General features: G+C 43.5%; 1 protein-coding gene across 3 annotated transcripts in view; it reads left to right on the top strand.

The window, feature by feature from the left end:
* Nucleotides 1-1,562: 1,562 nt before the first annotated feature.
* LOC134864832 (neuron navigator 1-like) overlaps nucleotides 1,563-18,872 on the top strand; it is a 76,122-nt gene continuing 58,812 nt past the window's right edge. For all 3 annotated transcript variants that reach the window (XM_063884140.1, XM_063884132.1, XM_063884126.1), the window contains exons 1-4: nucleotides 1,563-1,637; nucleotides 5,069-5,943; nucleotides 7,060-7,151; nucleotides 16,325-17,137. In XM_063884140.1, the coding sequence (XP_063740210.1) occupies nucleotides 5,075-5,943; nucleotides 7,060-7,151; nucleotides 16,325-17,137 (1,774 nt within the window). In that variant the 5' untranslated portion in view covers nucleotides 1,563-1,637; nucleotides 5,069-5,074. The remainder of the gene's footprint in view (nucleotides 1,638-5,068; nucleotides 5,944-7,059; nucleotides 7,152-16,324; nucleotides 17,138-18,872) is intronic.

The following is an 18,872-nucleotide window of genomic DNA, read 5'->3' as shown; positions in this document are numbered from 1 at the left end:
ACACACACAAACCACACTCATCCAGCTAATGGACCAGCCTGTCTCTGCTTTTGCTAGGCTTATATTTCATCTCAAAGAGGGAGGGAGCAAAGCCAACAGGTCCATTACCAAGAGAGAGGGAGATGCGAGCGAGATAGGGACTGCGATGAGGGGAGGAAAACAGAAAGAGACGGGGCGGGGATACAGTTGCAGGCGTACTGCGGCAGCAGCAGAGCGGCATGACGTGATAGAGGGGAGGAATGACAGACAGAGGAACACACAGATGCACATGCTTGCAGCTGAGAGGCCTGCCTGGCAGAAGTAGACAGAGGCAGAGGCAGGGGGCTGACTAACTCAGCAGCATACAGATCAGAGACACACTCACTTACTGCTCTCTATCCTGATGCTCGCAGAGGGTGAGTGGAGTTGTGATTCATGTTTTCAATTAATTTCTGCATTAGACCATGTGACTGTTGTGAATCTCTGCTTACTTGTTTATGTGAACCTGGATCCTCTCATTTTGGTCATGTTGCTCATGATGAAATGTTTTGATACACTGTGTTTTTAAAGGATGCGCGTGCTCACAGTGATATCACAATCAGCAGAAATTGCGGTAGAGTGGAAGAGAGAGGTTAACAGAGAGAAAGGCAGAGCTTAAGTGGGATGAAAAGAGGGGAGAGGGGATGATAGAGGAGGGGGTATACCGTAACCAGGGCTGACGTGATGTGATCTGTCTGAGTCAGCATTTGAGGGGCTTTAGGACTCAGTGCAACCTGCGTACATACTATAGTGTGAGCGCAAGATGAGTTGAGAGAGTGTGATATTTGTAGTAGTGAATCAGAATAGAGGGAAGCACATGGTTGTGTTTTCGTGGTTTATAGTCTGATTAGGCTCTCTCCTGTTTAGCTTGTGTGGGTGGTTTTGTTTGTCTGTCTGTGCTGCTGTAATGAGTGCGTCTGGAGTGGACGTGTGTTACATGTGCGTAATTTTCCCATTTTGCGAGTGATTCACATTCTCTGCAGAAATCTTGTGAAACTCCTAGTCTGATGACTTATCCATGTGGTTGTACTATGCTCCATTGAAAACCTCCTTTTTTCATTCTAGCTAAGTGGCTATCCTCAGTGAATGAAAGCTTTGCATAACCCCTTGTATGACATTGTGATAAAAAAACAATTGAATAAGTTCTTCTGCCGCTGATAATCTGGAAATACAATGTTTTTAGACGACTTAAATGATATGTTGAGGTAATTTTAAGGGTGACAGAATATGTGTCATTTTTAGGTGACTGCAGCTAAGAAAATTTCCACTTGTTTTTCTGACTCACAATTACAGTTGTCAGACATTTCTTTGTGCGTGTAAAATTACGTTTTTCCTGCCAAAAGATGAGAACACTGATTCCAGAAAAGAAAGTGACTTTGAAAGTGAGTCACATTTTTACGGTGGCCCCTGATTGGCTAAAAGTGTTGTTTCTTTTTGTCACAGCTTCCTGTCTCGATGAATGGTGAGGCACAGTGAACCAATGGGATGGCAGCGCTGAGGATGCAACAGTGATCCAGGAAAAAACAGCCCATTGTTTCCTGGGACGTTGGAGAAGTGTGACCTTCCTCCTGAAGGCTTTCGCCGCTCCGCCACTGAAGGAGCCGTTACTCCATTGACAGGTAACACACTCTTGAGACAGCAGAGCTAACACATGACATTTCATAATAAGCCGTGAGCTACAGACGTGGTTATTTTTATACTGTTGTGAGTTCTAAGAAAGACTTGTATTTCAAGGAATCCCAACAACACTTTAGATTTCTGAACCTCTCTATGTTGCCATCAAAGTGTAGAATTATGTCAGAAACCACATTGTGGCTGTTGTTATGGACGTTGTCATTATGGAGGTGATAACATTTATTAATTGTAGACTTTTCAGACTGGGTCCCACACAGAGACACTCACAGGCACTGCTAATGTCCTTCGGTTCACAGACAGAGAGGCCTGTGTTACCAGCACAATTATTGATTTACGGATGAGTCAGAGGATTTTCATCACAAGGGGGAGAGTGCGTATGTGTGTGAGAGAGAAGGTATGCATCTTTCTTTGAGGTACAGTAACTGAATTCAGCCAAGCTGGTCATGTGACATAGGAGCTAATATTATGTAATATGATTAAGAAGTTTACATCTTATCCCTGCTGTCCCGCTATCCTGCTTTTTTTTGTCCTTCAAGTACAAACTGAGCTGCTCTCTTTTACTATCAAGTGAAAAATGGTTGTTAATTACCTCATATACTTTAGTTCACCTCCTGGGTATGTGGAGACTGATTGTAAATTTGACAGGATAAGATTATTGAATAAATTAGAGTCCCTGTTGCTGTTGCACACAGCTTCCAGCAGATGTCAGTACCATGCTTGCACAATGATTGAGGTTTGCTCTGTATTCCTCTGAACATTTGCTTAACCAATAGTTATTACATTCACTTGTAACAACTTTAACTAAATTCTCTACGTCTGTGTTACCATGTTTGTGTCGTTACACATTATAATTATTGTGTGTATCTATGAATGTCACAGAAACACTAATGCATATTATATTTTTAGCCAAGAGGTTTGCATCTATAGCAATAAACAAGTATTAGAAGTAAACAAATAGACACTAAAAATTGATTAATGGGTTTAAATAATTGAAAACAATTTTCACAATTGATGAATCTTCAAACTAATTTATCAAACAAAAAAATGCCTGGAAATCTCTGGTTTCAGCTTCTAAATATACTGCTTTTCTCTGTTATGCTGTATATCACTGTAAGTTTAATTTATTGGGGTTTTCGACGGTTATTTTGTAAAAAAAAATCTTTACAAATTCCGCTTTATTGGGCTTGGAAAACTAACTGGATTTATTTTTTACTAATTCTTGTGTTCTTTGGAATACATGCTTAGTCATACTCTAAATTGTGCAGATAAGTCACAAGCAGTTTGACCTACTGTGAAAGCGTCAACTGACCAACAATCTAACTATTGTGTGATGCTGCCTTTGACCCTTTATATAGTCTGAACACATGACACAGACATATATCCTACAAATTCCAAGCTTCAGCTGTGTAAAATCGCCTCATGAGGGAATCAAACCTAAAATTGATTTGACAGATTTGAATCCGCTTTCAGCTGCTGCTTTCAGTAAACAGAAAGGTCTTATTGTCTCTTTCTGTGGATCTATACACACAGACATCCCCACCACCAGCTGAGCCTCGGTATGTCCTTACGTGGGCTGCAGTAGTACTGGTATGACCCTGCTACTTCCCCGGGGAACGGCCAATTTCCATACAGATAGAGCCAGAGAGCCAGACCGCACCTGTGCTCCTGGAAATCCTTGCAGGAATTGTATCAGTCAGACAGAAATGTTGATGCTTATTATTGACTAACCATCCTAAGGGAAAGGGCAAGAGAAACAGGGATGGGGGGAGAAGAGGAAGAGAAGAATTTAAGAAGAGAAATTAGAAGAAAGCAGGATGGATGATCACATCTGTCTCTGTTTACCTACTGCTGCATCACTGCTTCTGTATCCTAGTGTGCAGGTCTCCATTAGCGCATATCTATGATTGAGCACCAGTGCTTGGTAAAATATCCAATCTCCATTATCTGTGTCAGTGTGATATTATCATTTGAGGATAGGAACCTGTCCTACAGAGAAGCTAAACTTTCTTTTTATTAGAAAAGGTTTTTTGGGTATGTTTTGAGTTTTTGTCTGCGAGCAATACTGCAATTAGATTTCTCCCCATATAATCCAACATTTTATCCTTGTGAGTCTGATGGTTTAAGTTGACACAACTCTTATTTACTAAAGAGATCTTCCAAGAAGTCTTTTGGCAAAACAAGTTCTGCTTTTTATGAAAGGGATTAAGCGTTTAATCCTTTAAATTTGTTAGTGTGGGTAATTTACAAATAATCGACTTATTTGGCACTGATTCAAAGCAAAACTGTTCAGGAAGTATAAAATGTACGTTATATACATACATTTCTATGTATACGTATCTGTGTACAGTATGTGTTTATAAACGGGTTTGACGCTAGACAAGCTGTGACACACTCCTGCACATCTGGACCGCAACAGCAAAAGGATTTTTAATTGAGATGTTCTTAAAACAGTTGCTGAAATATTTTTGACAGTTAAACTGGTCATCAAATGTTAACAAAATTATAAATACTGTATTATGTATATATTTAGGTATTCAGGCATTTTCACAGACTGGGCAGTGATTCAAGATGCTGTGACCCTCTGGTTCTACACAAGCTGTTTCTTCCCTTTTCCTCTCCCTCCCTCCCTCCCTCCTCCTCCCTCCCTCCCTCCCTCTCCTCCCACCTCAGAGCCTCTCGTCCTCTTTCCCTCCAGCAAGTAGTTAGGTTATATGTCATTACGAGAAATGTTTCACTTGAACAACATTCGCTGCGGTCTGTTTGAAAGAGAAAGGGAAATAAGAATATCAAGCTGACTTTTAGATTTCTTGGGTGTTTCTGAGAGGTAAACTGTGAATATCTGGAATCAAAGCAAATCAGGTGAGAAAGATCTCATACCACCTCTGGAGCTCATATATGTTAGAGAGCAGTGTGTTTGTGTGAGGATATTTGCTTGTGGGAGTGTGTATTTGAATTCATTATATGGAGAAAATCAGTTTTCCAAGAACATAACGCTCCAAAGGCAGCTGGTAGATTCTGCTGTGAGCATGTGAAGCTGTTTTTTGTTTTTTTGAACTCCCAGCAGGCAAATTTGATTGCGCAGACGCTTCATGCCGTGCTGAAAATAAGCTCAACTCGTGGTATTCAATGACTCAGTTTGTCATATGTGCTCGATTCACATGCTCACATTCCAAGGATTTTTAACTACCTCTTTGTTGGGAACAGCACGTTGTAGTTTAACGTAATTGGATTTTAAAAAAAAAATGTAATTAGATTTTAACAAAGTGTAATTAACCTTTTAAATTAATAAACACCAGTTTCCTGAGGGATTTATCGCTGACTCGGACTGTTGTTGTGGATTTAGTATGAATTTGAGCACTAGCCTCAGTGTTCAACATTTTTACTCACAGGTGTTTCTCTCGCTGTGTTTCTCCAGGTCAGAATGAGTGGGGGAGTCAATGTGAAGTCGGCCCCCCGGGCTCCTCCCACGTCAGGAATCCCCCTCCCACACAGCCTGTTGCCCTCCTCCCCCAAAGCAGACACCCGCCGTCGGGCTGGAGACCTGCCCAGGCCCTCAACACAGACCCCTAAACACACACCCACACACACACCCAGGCAGTCTCCTTTACTTTGCCCACGAAGCTGTGGCATCCCCGGGGCCTCCTCCAGAGACCCCAAGAGAGACACCAGTCTGAAGGGTCAGCTCTTCCAGCGAACGGGTGCTCTACCTGCTCCCCAGGGGTCCCGGTCTGCTTACAGCAGCCCGCTGACGCAGCGCAGGGCGCCACCGCCAGCCTCCAAAGACACGCTGGATCTGGGAAAACTTGCCCAGCCTTACATTCCCTCACAGTTCCCACATGACAGCAATCGCAACCGAAACACACTAACCAATAAGAACCAGACATGGGGGACCAGCAACCTGCGTCCACCGCTGCAGTTCAGGAGAGAAGGCAACTCCAACTCCCAGGCAACGGGTGGGGTCACACCACAAAGAGGGAATGATGCTCCAGAAAACCAACCAGTCCACACCACTCTGGCGAACAACGGTAACCTCCGGCCCACTCTTGATCTAACGAGCTACGAGCACGCCATTAGAGGTCGCACTGACTCCACCAGCCAATCAGATGAGGAAATGGGCACTCCTGAAGACGGAAGTCCGGCCTGCTCTCCCTGTCCCCTACCGCTGCCACCGATCACATTTACCATGTCAGTAATGTCCAATGTGGCTGTTAATGTGCTGGATCAAAGCTTAGAGGGGGAGGCACTCACACCCAAAGTCAACATGGCCACTGTGGCTCCCTTCAGCTACAGGTGAGTGGTGATACAGCCCTTTATCTACACTTTCATCACCATACCTGACGCCCCTTATTGTAAAACCATTCTCTTCTCATGATGAATCTCTCCTTGTAACACTTCATTATCCCAAATATATTGATACACACACATTTTGCCTCCAACTCTGGATACAACAGACCAGCCCTTGAGCAATGCCATTTTAGTCTAATCCCTCTATATCTTTTTTAGCAAAACATGTGAGTGCAAGGATACTCAGACACACACACACACATACACACACACACACACACACACACACACACACACACACACACACACACACACACACACACACACACACACACACACACACACACACACACACACACACACACACACACACAGTTGGAGTTTTCTGGAGCAGAGCTGATTGTTAAAGTGTCCTCTCGACATCCTCTGGGCTGACTGAATATACTGTTCTCTCTCACACACACATACAGTAGTCTCCTAAGACATGTAAAAACAAGACGAAATGTGATGTCACTGTGCCTGAAGAAGGGCTGCCCAACTGATATATGATTTTGCAAAATCGTAATATGTGCAACATCCAAATCACAGTAAGCACAATATTTGTTAAAGGCAAAATATGTAAAATATAATTATTAACAAACTTTTATGGTGCTACAAAAAAATGTTTAGTACGGATCCTTCATGACCATTTAAATATATTGTTCAATGCTAATGCTTCACAAATGATCAATCCCTCTAATATCATGAATCATGTCAAAAATAATCGCAATTACTTCTTTTTCTTAATCGTGAAGCCTCAGTCTGAAGAATGAATCAGTCAAAGCGTAACTAATATTATAAAATGAATGCACTATTTACTATTCTTTATAAGATAACAACTTAAATTATTAAGATTATTATTATTTTGTTATAAAGATGAAATAATATACAGTACTTTGTGCATCATCGGTGTTTCTGTTTTGTAAGATTTGCATTAAAGTAAAATCAATGTGACACTCAGGAGGTGTTCATCAATGTAATTCTGTTCTGCTGTGTGTTTGATTGTAATCAGCGATATTAATATCAGTGATTTGCATGAGCAGTAGCAGAAGTGTAACGGCTGTGATCTTGTTGTGTTTACAGGCTGCATGCGCAAGAGAGCGATTTTACAGTGGATGAACTGAGTGACTGCTCATCTGGATCCATAGAAGTCTGCTGTGATGACCTAACACTAGGTATGACACACAGACACACACACACACAGACACACACACACACACACACACAGACACACACACACACACACACACACACACACACACACACACACACACACACACACACACACACACACACACACACACACACACACACACACACACACACACACACACACAATGCAATCAAACAAAGATTAAACTCTTTTGCACATTTTTCAGAAGCAAAACACATTATTTCTTCCTTTGAATATTTTGCTAGTCTAGTTCTGTCTGCCGAATTAGCATCAGGTCGACAATGGATATGGTTATGGATACCTTCTTTCTCTCAGCCAGACATATTTACTGCAGTGGAGTCATAAATTATGTCAGAAGGGACATGCCGACCTTTGGGTCTCATTGTGGACCTTGAAAAGACTCAGTGAAGACTCTGGGACAACCATTCTCTGTCTAATGTTCGGTCCCTACTCTACTCATCATGCCTCAGGAGCCTGGTCTGTTAGGTGCAGTAATTTCCTGCGTGTCTCTGCTGACTACAGCGGTTCCTACATGCAGAGGGAAAGGACATAGATGGGCTCAGGATGTTAAGATGAAGGAAGATGACAGGGTTGATGTGGGTCAGTAATGGGATGAAATCGTGCGCTTCTCAACTCGCTGCCAATGAGTATTATTATATGCACATTGATTTCAGCTACATCCGAGAGCTGCCGAGGACCCTTCCTCCACTAACACTTTCTCTCCATCGTCTTTCATGTTCCTCTCCATCTTCGTTGACCTACAAAGGCATAGTCCCAGCATGACCTCCTCCCCACCCTTTTGAGTAATGGTTTCCTCTGTACCCACAGCTATGGTCGTGCTTTGTCGTGGTCAGTGTGAGTCGAGGGATGTGGACAGACTTCAGAGATATGACTTTATCAGTGGTTCAGTGAATCATTCTCTGTGATGTGGTGTCAGTGGGATAGGAGGGGATCAACTGCCTGGCTTTGAAATGTGCAGTCTAGTGTTAGTGTGTATTCAACTTTAATGGCCAAAATCTCTCTGAGTTTTGACAAACCTGGCACAATATCCGTAGAGTAACAGTAATATATTTTTTCAATAAAAAGTGACAGCGGCTTTATAGTGTTAGAGGGTGTGGCAATTCTTAAAGAGTTAACACTGTAAGAATCAACTTGCTTTTTTATACACGGTCCAAAAATTTAGGAACAATGAGTAGTAGAAATAGCAAAATTAACCTTTGTTTATCATTTACCTATCCCATGTTCCCGTGAATTTTTGAAAATATCTTTGTAAAAGCAGGATAAAAGTCTTGAATTATTTGGGGGGGGCAATGTTTGACAACATCATCTAATTTATCCGGTTGTTTACTTAATGCTCCCCCAACACATGCATTTTCATTGTTTGTCACCATTGTAGATTTTTGTGATAATCCATGCGTTTGGGGAGTAGTGATCGTACAGCAGGATAAATGAGACTTGGATAATGTGGATTAAATTGGATTAAATGGTGATTTTGGAGGGTGAGTTCCTGTGAAAATACAGACTTTTCCTTTAAATTGTGAAAAATGTTAGAAAAAAGGAAACAAAAGCATACCATTACTACATTGTTGTTCTCTTGTAGAGATGAACCATTTGATACATAAAACAGAGAATAAAATCAGATCAAAATCAAACACATAAAATGTGCCTTTAGCAGAACATTTCAATCAATTGCTCTAAAATGAAGGGCAACACTTTCTCACTACGTCCTCTTCAGCCAGTCATGGACCTCGATTTAACACTTTCACTGGCTACAACTCCGGCCAGTTCAATTAAAACTCCTCCCTGTCGTTATACTTCATAACTCAACTGTGCGTACACAGTATATTATATCATATTTTAATATATTTTGTCACAAGCAGTTGACCTAACCTTAAAGATTGCTATTCCAATCATCTTGCCTATCTAAAAGTATAGTTACCAGAATAGAGCTGTTAGCAAATAAAACAAACTTTTAAAAGCTTTTTAAAGGTTTACACCAGCTGGTTGTGGAAAGGGGGGATGGGAGCTCATGGTGGACCAGCCCCTGTCTTTAAACGCCTCTGGCTGTCAGGGACTGTGGTTGTGGCCTTGTAATTGGTCCCTAGAAGGCGTTAGAATCAGAACTAATGTGTCCTAGACTCCTCTGAAGCTGCATTTACATGGAGGGTGGGCTGACAGTGTAATGACTGTAATTTAGGTAGCGGAGGAACGGAGGGGAACAGGACCGCAAAGTTTGGAGGAAGGAAAAGAGAAACAGTGAGAGGGTGAGAGATGAAGGAGACCTGATGAGGTCAGTGGGTAAATTGATTTCCTTTTGTATAAGGAGGGAGAGAACAAACACTAAATGTGTGCACAGTGATAATAACATTGATTGAAAATTCCAAGCTGAGGGCTCTGTTGAACTCAAGGCCAAGTCAAGTGATATGGTTATGGTTGCTTTTGTGACTAAAGCCAAAGAGTATTTTTCCATACATTGATTATTTTGATTATCTTAGATTGAATGAGATGTAATATAATCAGCTCTTACATCTCCTATTCGAGCCCCTAATGAAGACCTGAACATTGATGTGACTGTAGCACCATGTGGTCTCTCAATGAGACCGCAGACCTCCTGCCCTTGTGTCTCTCTGGAGAGGTGGATTTCAGCATGTGTGTGTATGTGTGCTGATGTGTGCCTGTGTGACAGTACACAGATGGTGTTTGAAAGATAAATGTGATGTGGACGGTGTATCATTTTCCAGCTCCCGTTAAGGGGTAAGACCGAATATTCCCGAAGGACACTCTCAAATCCCGTCAGCTGTCTCTCCTTTTCTCTCTTTCTCCCTCTCTCACACACACAGAAATGGATATGAAACACTGCACAGTATACTATACTCACCCTCATCTGATATTGACATTTACAGGCAGAAATCAATATTGTACTGTCCAGGTGTGGGATTGAAACTTTATTTTGAAGTAATTGAGCATGTGTTGCTTTGAAACAGTAACACAATCTGCAGCAGAGATTTCTTGATGTTTCTCTCAGGATGTCTAGCCAAAAATTACATTAAGTGGCAATGGGCCAACTTGCACTGTGTTATACTAAATTTAATATAGCCAAATCCATTCATCTATACTTATTTAATACAGTCATCTGATTGTTTGGTAGTTGCTAAACTAAAAACTGGACCAACACATTCCTGCAATAAATGCTGCTTTCATAAAACTGTTTTGGAGACATGTTGATTAACCTTAAGGGTTTATTTTGGAGGCTGGAGTTTGTGCTGCTGTATGTATTTGTGATTTTGAAGATTTTCAATGATTTTCAAGGATTCAGTGTACAGATTATAGATTATATGACCTTTTAATGCCCCCGGCCAGTCTACTGGATAGCATTTGATAACCCCAACTGCATCTACTCTTAGATAGTGCGTAATCCTCTTTGGTCGATCTAATCAGATAGACATATGCCGAGTTGGCGGTGGACAGTGATGAGTGGTTTAGTAGATTTGGAAAGATGATCAGACATAAAAGTGGACTGGATTATAAGGTCACCCTTCACCAGGAGTGAGGCAGTAATCACTATTTAGGGTTTAATGTCATGCTCATTTGACCCTAACTTTGATCTGTCAGGAGTTCTGTTTGATGGGTATCACATGAGTGTGGTAAAATGAGTGCACATGAATGCACATAAACCATACCTGAGCATGAAGGCACACATTGATAAATGTGGGGAAAAACAAGTTTAAATTCACACATTGAAGCTTTTCATTTTCCCGCTGGTTTCACACACTGAGCCATCCACTCGTTGTGTGGCGATGCAGTAAGACAGAGCTGCCACCTCCTTCTTCTCCCTTCCCCCAGGGACATTTCCTCCCTTCCTATGTCTGCATTAGATAGAGCGAGAGATAAAAGAGGAGAACAAAAAAAGGAGGGAGAGGGGTACTTTGAGAAATGGCTGAATGACTACACACTCTCAAGATCCTTTTTGACCTCTGGGGTGACTCCCAACCAAGGGAGTCGAGTTATGAAGGCAGTCATGTGTGTAACCTCTCTGTGTCTTTACAGGACCACACACACACACACACACACACACACACACACACACACACACACACACACACACACACACACACACACACACACACACACACACACACACACACACACACACACACACACACACACACACACACAGGAATGCAATAACAAAGAGATCTATCCGTCAAATTAATAACCTGTGTAGATTAAAGCAAACACTCAAACAAGATCACTGACTTATTGGGTCAAGATTCCTGATGTTTATTGAAACATGCAGTCATGTTCCCTTTCCACAAATGAAAACACTCACACATGCTGATGATATCCATGGCTGCTGTAAGCACACTATGCTGTAACTAGGCAACCGGCCTCTGCAGCACAGCATTTTGGATACCCCTGGGAAGTGTGCTGAGAATGTCAACAGTGAGGGAGCAGCTACAAAAAGTAATACCTTTTAAACACACAAGAAATATTCATCCTCCCTCTTCTCTACATTCCCTGAATAGCAGTTGATGTTTTTCCAGCTCTCAGCTGGTTGTGACTCATGATGAGTGTGCGACATTCGCTCTGTGGGAGAATGGGGCTTTTGTTAGATTAACATTTGTGCCTCCTGATTCAGGAGTTGGTACGAGTGACACACTCACACTATTACCATCGATAGCCTTTAAGTGCCTGAACTGCCCAAATGGTTAGGCCAGTGATTCATGCTGCGCATCACCAGCAGAGAGAGACCACCACAGTCAGTGTGTCACTGCTGAACAACTCCCTCTCTCATTCACACTTACATTTTTGACTCAGACTAGGAAGCCCGCACATTGTTTGCATCAGGTTGTCACCTCAGTATTTTGTGTGTAAACAGGACATTAAAAGCCATGTTACTGTGTGGGTGTAGTAACATAATGTGTGTCACCATGAGCCTTCCCCTTGTTTATTTGTGTGTCATGGTCTTGTATTCATCCTTGTGTCCTGTGGACCCTATGCGCTAGCGTGTTAACGGACATAAAGAAACGTAGCAGTAGCGGCGAGGCGGTGAGGCAGGATTTCCTTTCTCTGTCTTACAGGCTTCCTCTGCTCCTCTGGCACTCATTCAGAGATCCTTCCTCCTCCTCTTCCTCCTCCACCTCCTCTCAAGTTTTCTGCATTATATTCTTACATTCTTATATTCCCTCTTTTCTCCTTCCTTTTTTCATGCAGTATACATCCTTCATGTTGTCTGCTCTATCTTGTTCTGACTCGCTCTGCCTTTCTTCATCTATTCTGAGTCACACTCACTCTTGTTATTTTCTTCTCACTTCTCCCGTTCACGCTTCTCTCATCTTTAGAACAACTTTTTATCCTGTTGTATTTGGCAACAAAACGGTAAAACAAGAGGGACCAAGAGGGAGTAGGTGACAACAGGGAGTGGGTGAAAGTGAGAATGCGTGCCATCTGCTTAGTCCAATGGGAATTTGTCATCTGAAAGTTTACGTTGCTCTGATACAATTAGTTACATCAAAAGCTCTCGCAGTACTTTTCATTTCAAAGCTGGAGCCCCTGTGTGACTTTGTAAAATGCATATAATGTGCCACACAGTGTCTCTGTTTGTGTGTCTTCGTGGCTACCTCACATGACTGCTCTGTAGAAATACAGTGGCCGACCTGTTCCTAACTTGTTTAGAGATGCTAGGGAAAATATTCTCATATAAGAACAGAAACACCTCTCACTGTCTGTCTGTCTGTCTGTCTGTCTGTCTGTCTGTCTGTCTGTCTGTCTGTCTGTCTGTCTGTCTGTCTGTCTGTCTGTCTGTCTGTCTGTCTGTCTGTCTGTCTGTCTGTCTCTCTGTCTCTCTGTCTCTCTGTCTCTCTGACTATCTGTGTCTCTTTTCAATCTATCCTTTCATACCTGTATCTCTGTCTACCTGTCTCTCCTACATTTACTTACCTTTGGTTAAAAAGTGTCTTTATAAGTGTTTGGAACTGTTTGCCCACCGTCATCGTGGCAAATTTCCCATGACTTTGACCACTTTGGTCTACCCACAAACACGTTAAAACTCACACACACACACACACACACACACACACACACACACACACACACACACACACACACACACACACACACACACACACACACACACACACACACACACACACACACACACACACACACACACACCGACAAACACTTATTTTGCGTACTAAATGTGTTAGTCTGTATGAGATGTATGTGTAGACTAATTCTAAGCACTGGCACTCACACTCTGCCAGCTTCTCTGATGTCAGGCCAGATTGCTCAGGTCAGTCAGACACCCTGCACAGACAGTATGCTGTGTGTGTGTGTGTGTGTGTGTGTGTGTGTGTGTGTGTGTGTGTGTGTGTGTGTGTGTGTGTGTGTGTGTGTGTGTGTGTGTGTGTGTGTGTGTGTGTGTGTGTGTGTGTGTGTGTGTGTGTGTGTGTGTGTGTGTCAGCTTAACAGCAAAGAGTTAGAGAGAGAGTTTACATCAGCCATATATTAAAGTGATTACACTGTGGAGCCAGAGAGACGAGTACTTGAACAAACAAGTCGCTGTGTGCTGCCAACACACACTTTACCTGTGTGTATTCGTTCTTTCAAGAGCACTGACGCGTGTCTTTTCCCCATGTGCATCTGTGCACCACACAGACCTGCCTTGTACGCGGAATTCACCTTAATCCCTCATCAGGGAGGTATAAGAACTGACAAACAGCACCTATTAGCCTTAAATTACATCCCTTACCCCCCTACTGGCCTGCTACCAGCCCCCAGAGCCCCCATAACTGTCACCTAACAGCCATGGCCTCGCTGCGGCACAACCACCTCTACATAAGCCCTTTATTAAAACTAGCTGCTTCTAATTAATGGCTTGGGCCTGTACACAATAAAACAGCCAATGTACAGTATGTGTTTTTGTCTGCTACTGAGCTCCTGTATTACACACACTCATTCAAGGTCTAATGGATGGACGTTGTCATTATTGGGCTCAATTGCCACCAGTTTGGGTACTGTTGGAAAATTAGTACCTATCCAATATTGTGTGTGCACTTTGAAAAACAGGACATTGCTTGTTTTCGCTCTGGTTGAGTGTCAACCGATTTATGCAAATGTAACAGAAAATGGCCGTAAGCCCAGCAGCCGGCTTGTTTGAATACTACTCCTAACAGTTTGAGCCCTGATAACATCAGAGCTGCAGGCTATGCAAGAGAAAGTGCTCTAATGGTAAAACGCCCAGAGCACAAACACTCCACTAACTCTGAGACCTGCAGCAGACAGGATGCATTAATAGGTAAAAACAAATTCTACAGTTATTGATTGTTATTAAGCGTTAATGGACTTAAGGTTTTACTTTATGCTCTGTCATCATTTTAATCTGTAATGGAAATAAAAAGATGGATAAGTAATGAAGACAATATACTATTTGTGTGTCCGTCTTATCGGATCTCCACTCTGCTTTGTTTGTTAAGAGGACTTACTGGAATACATTCTGTAGCTTTTAAAAAGCAAAGGATCCAAAGTGATGACAAGTGAAACAAGAAAATGATAAAGATGATGAAGAAAAGATACTCCTGTGTTCCTTGGTTGATTAAGATGGGATGTCCAGAGCGATGATATGATGTAGTTTACCGTGCCAGAGCAAAGCGAGTCCCTGGATGGGAGCTTGGGATTCTCTAAGCTTGTCTCATCAATGTGACACGTTCGTGGAGACAGACCCATGCACACAAACTCGTACACATCGCAGGGGAGGAGAGACAAAAGTATACTGACACCAACACTCGTTCACAAACCCACTTGTGCATGTGTGCTTGTTTTAAATCACTGACTGTTGTGAGGGGTGTGCTTAGATATGAGATTGTGATGAATCTATACCCTGCAAAACTTAATGGCATGTGCTTCTATATTAACTGAGGGGGATGGACGACATACTGTGGGTCTCTAAGAAAGAAGGAAAGTAAGCGAGGTAATGAGAAAAGAACAATGAAGATGAGTTGAGAGGTAATATGATGCAGGTGGGAGGGGGAGTGATGGTCATCCGAGGCCTGCTAGCTTCTAATTGATGCATAATTAGTGACTGACAAATCTGGTTGAGTATTACGGACTGGTTAATGTGTGTCCTGTTTTCCTCCTCTAAGCTGATCCTGCAGTCACGGCTGTTTTACAGATAATTTGAATCAGCTTAATCATGGGTGGGCCTCTCGTGATTAGGGCACATAAAAAAATCTGAATGTGAATGGATGAAAAGAACAGCTAATGTGATTATGACTGATTGAATGTACGTGTGTGTGTGTGTGTGTGTGTGTGTGTGTGTGTGTGTGTGTGTGTGTGTGTGTGTGTGTGTGTGTGTGTGTGTGTTTGTGTTTGTGTTTGTGTCTTCATTCTGCCTCCAATATTAAGCATCATTTGAGTCACACACAGCTGAGGTCAATATGAATATTTCTTTTTTTCTTCCTTCCTTTCTTCCTTGCTTCACTGCTGTTCAGCATAACCCGGCATCTGCGATGCGTGTTTGCAAGGAGAGAGATAGATGATTGGCAGATGAATCAGCCAGTGGGAGGAAAGAGAGTGAGAGACAACAAGAAAGAAGGAGGGAAGAACAGGGGAGTAAGAAAGAGAGGGAGGGTGAATGAGCCAGCGGGGGTAGAGTGAGCAAACCAGCGAGTGTGGAAGAGGTAGAGGGAGGAGAGAAAGGGGAGGGGGGATGTTGCTGCTGCCTCTGCTGCAACTGTTTCTCCTGTCAGTCGACTGCTGCTTGCCTGGCGAGCGGGAGGGAATACAGAGCGAGGGAGAAGCAGAGAGGGAGACAGAGTGTGTTTTATTCTAGTAGCGCTTCTGTGACACAAGGAACCGCAGACACGCCGTGAGGACGTGGATTTAGGCACTGGACTCAGTACTGATGATCCATGGATTACCAGCCGTGAGTAAGGGTGACTGCAACTGCCACTCTAATAACCCACACATCATTTTCAACAGAGGGGGGGGACCCTTATTCTCATTACCGGGGAGTCTGGACCCACCGAAAACAGAGAGGCAGGGAGGAGGGGCAAACCAGACAGTCTTGGAGTTTTTACACCTTATTTCTATCCTTTTCTTCCTCCATTTCTTTCAGTCTGCTTGTATGTATCTCAGAGTGTTTCACTGATGCTGTTGCTTGGCTCTCTGCAGGAGGGATGCTGGAGGCTAATGTGGCTAACGTTAGCATGACGGCCAAGCCCAGAGAGGTAGACCTGAGGTCTGCTGCTGTCTCCTGCCAGGACACATCAGCCCAGGCCATGGCCTCTAGGAAGCCACCGGCCAAGCCTTCTGCTTTGCCTCAGGGACCTTCACGTCCCTCCAGGTCAGAGCTGAAGGTCTACCGACCCTCCTCTGGATCTATCCCAATCCCCAATCCGTCCGGTCTCCGCAAGCAGAGATCATTAAACAACTTGTGTGTGCTCACTGATGCTGAGAAGAAGCTGCACCTGTACCAATCTCCCCGTTGGAACGATGATTCAAACCGGCCAGGTGCTGGCACCAACAAGCCGGGCCTGACCAAGCCAGTTCAGGCTGGGGGTGGGAAACCACAACTTTCCAGGACCCTTTCAAAGTCAGAACAGTCTCTTTTTCAGGCCAAACAGTTCTGCTCCCCACCTGTGACCTCAAATGGGGGCAAACCCAGTCGAATTCCAGCACCTGGCAAACCACGGGGACCTTATGCTGAGGTCAAGCCCATCAGCAAGGCCTCTGAGGCAGGCCAGAGTGCAGACACGGACCCTGCAGACCACCAAACTAAGGCTAACTCCAATGGAGCTGGGAATACTGGGACTAATGGCAAGAAACTAGGGGAGAAGATGCGATGTGCATCTCTGTCAACAGAGGAGAAGAAAGACAGGAAGGGTATAGAGGGAGAAGATGATAAGAGCTTTCTGAAGGTGGATCCAGAGTTAGTGGTGACAGTTCTGGGAGACCTGGAGCAGCTGCTTTTCAGCCAAATGCTTGGTGAGTCTGTTATTTTATCCATATTGTGCATGAAAACCTATAGATTTAAGCATGACAGCTCTTAGGACAGAGTACAATTATGTCAACATGTTAACAACAGTTAATTATTGATTCCTTGGGCTTGGAAGGGATAAACATCCACCCCTCTTCGCTCCTCTCTACTTCCTCCAGCTCTGACTGTAGCTCTAGCATCAACAGTGAATTTTAAATGAGTTCAGTCTCTATTGCACCAGAGCATAATATCAGTGTGTTTTTCCAAGTACTTTTCACTATGCGATAGGGAGAGTCCTCGCTCTGGAGGTGGTGCAAACAAATATAGCAGTCAAATATGCTGAGTGTATATGTGTAAAATGTATTAATGTGGAGGTGTGTATGGATGTGTACTAGCTCTGTGTCCTATCTGCTGAAGTAAGCAGTTCCAGAGGGCTGTCATTGTTTCGTTGTTTATTCATCAGCTAGCACAGGAGTGTTTTGTCCTTGTCTCATCTGACCCACTGCCACAGTGAGCTAGATATACTGTATATTAACCTATAAAATGCCTCCCTCTTTCTCCCATTACATCTCTGTCTTTTTCTAACTATACATCCTGTCTGGAGGGGAGCCTATATTTTTTAATCAAAAGCAATTCAACCATGTGTTTATCTATCAGTGCCATTCCTACAGTGTGAACGCGCAGTGTACGCATGTTTCATGTGGATACCGCAGCCTCAGCATCTCCTGGCTGTAGCCTAAAATCAGCCATTCGTTACTAAAGGCCGTGTGAGTGGGACTAGTGGGGTGTGTGTTTTCAGTCGGTAAATAAAACGGCGGCATATTGAGTCAGGCTCCGGTCACAGTGGGCCACATATTTAGCCTTGCACACCGCTCCCCCCCTCCATTCATCCCTTCTAGTTCCATTGATCTCCGGGCCACTGACAGATGGTCAGTATCCCCCCCCCCCCACACACACCCACCTTTTCCTCTTGTTACCGGGGGCAACGTGTTTGAGGAAGGAGGGGAATCTGATGCGGTGGTGGCATGGGCAGGTAGTTAGCATGCTATCATTCACACACACCCATACCTTGGTAAATACACACACATCGGGGGGACTGTAACGGGACACATCCAAAGTTTCAGTAATGGAGGGGGGGCTGCGAGAAAGATGACTGAGTTTGTGACTAATAGGTCAAACCAGGTCTAAATCTCCATCCATTACTCATTCATACACACTTTGTGATTTCCTTTTATCTATTGCTCATTCTCTTTTCATCCCTCCTTCTCTGCAGCAGCAGATAGCATCTGAAAGAGAGGAAGACAGGGGCAAAATAGCGTAGTGGGTCATTATATCTGTCTGGATGGGAGAAAATAATTTTGTATCCATCAACGAACCTCTCTCTGTCTTCCTCCTCTCTCCTCATTTCCTCTTTTGCTCTTCACCAGCTTTCCTCCTGCAGCACAGCCCCAAATCACAGCTTGCGTGACCTTGCCCCTTCAGCCCTGTGTGTGTGTGTGTGTGTGTGTGTGTGTGTGTGTGTGTGTGTGTGTGTGTGTGTGTGTGTGTGTGTGTGTGTGTGTGTGTGTGTGTGTGTGTGTGTGTGTGTGTGTGTGTGTGTGTGTGTGTGTGTGTGTGTATTTATACTGTCCTTGGTGTGAGTGCAGTGTGTATCTGTGTGTGACCTTGTTCCAATCCTTGCTGTAATGTTGCTGACCAAACCCACGCCGGGATGCCAGGTAGGGAGGAGGGGAATGATGTAGG

The sequence above is a fragment of the Eleginops maclovinus genome, chromosome 1 (genome assembly GCF_036324505.1).
Source record: "Eleginops maclovinus isolate JMC-PN-2008 ecotype Puerto Natales chromosome 1, JC_Emac_rtc_rv5, whole genome shotgun sequence".
In the NCBI taxonomy this organism is placed as follows: domain Eukaryota; kingdom Metazoa; phylum Chordata; class Actinopteri; order Perciformes; family Eleginopidae; genus Eleginops; species Eleginops maclovinus.
This window is presented reverse-complemented; position numbering and strand designations above follow the sequence as displayed.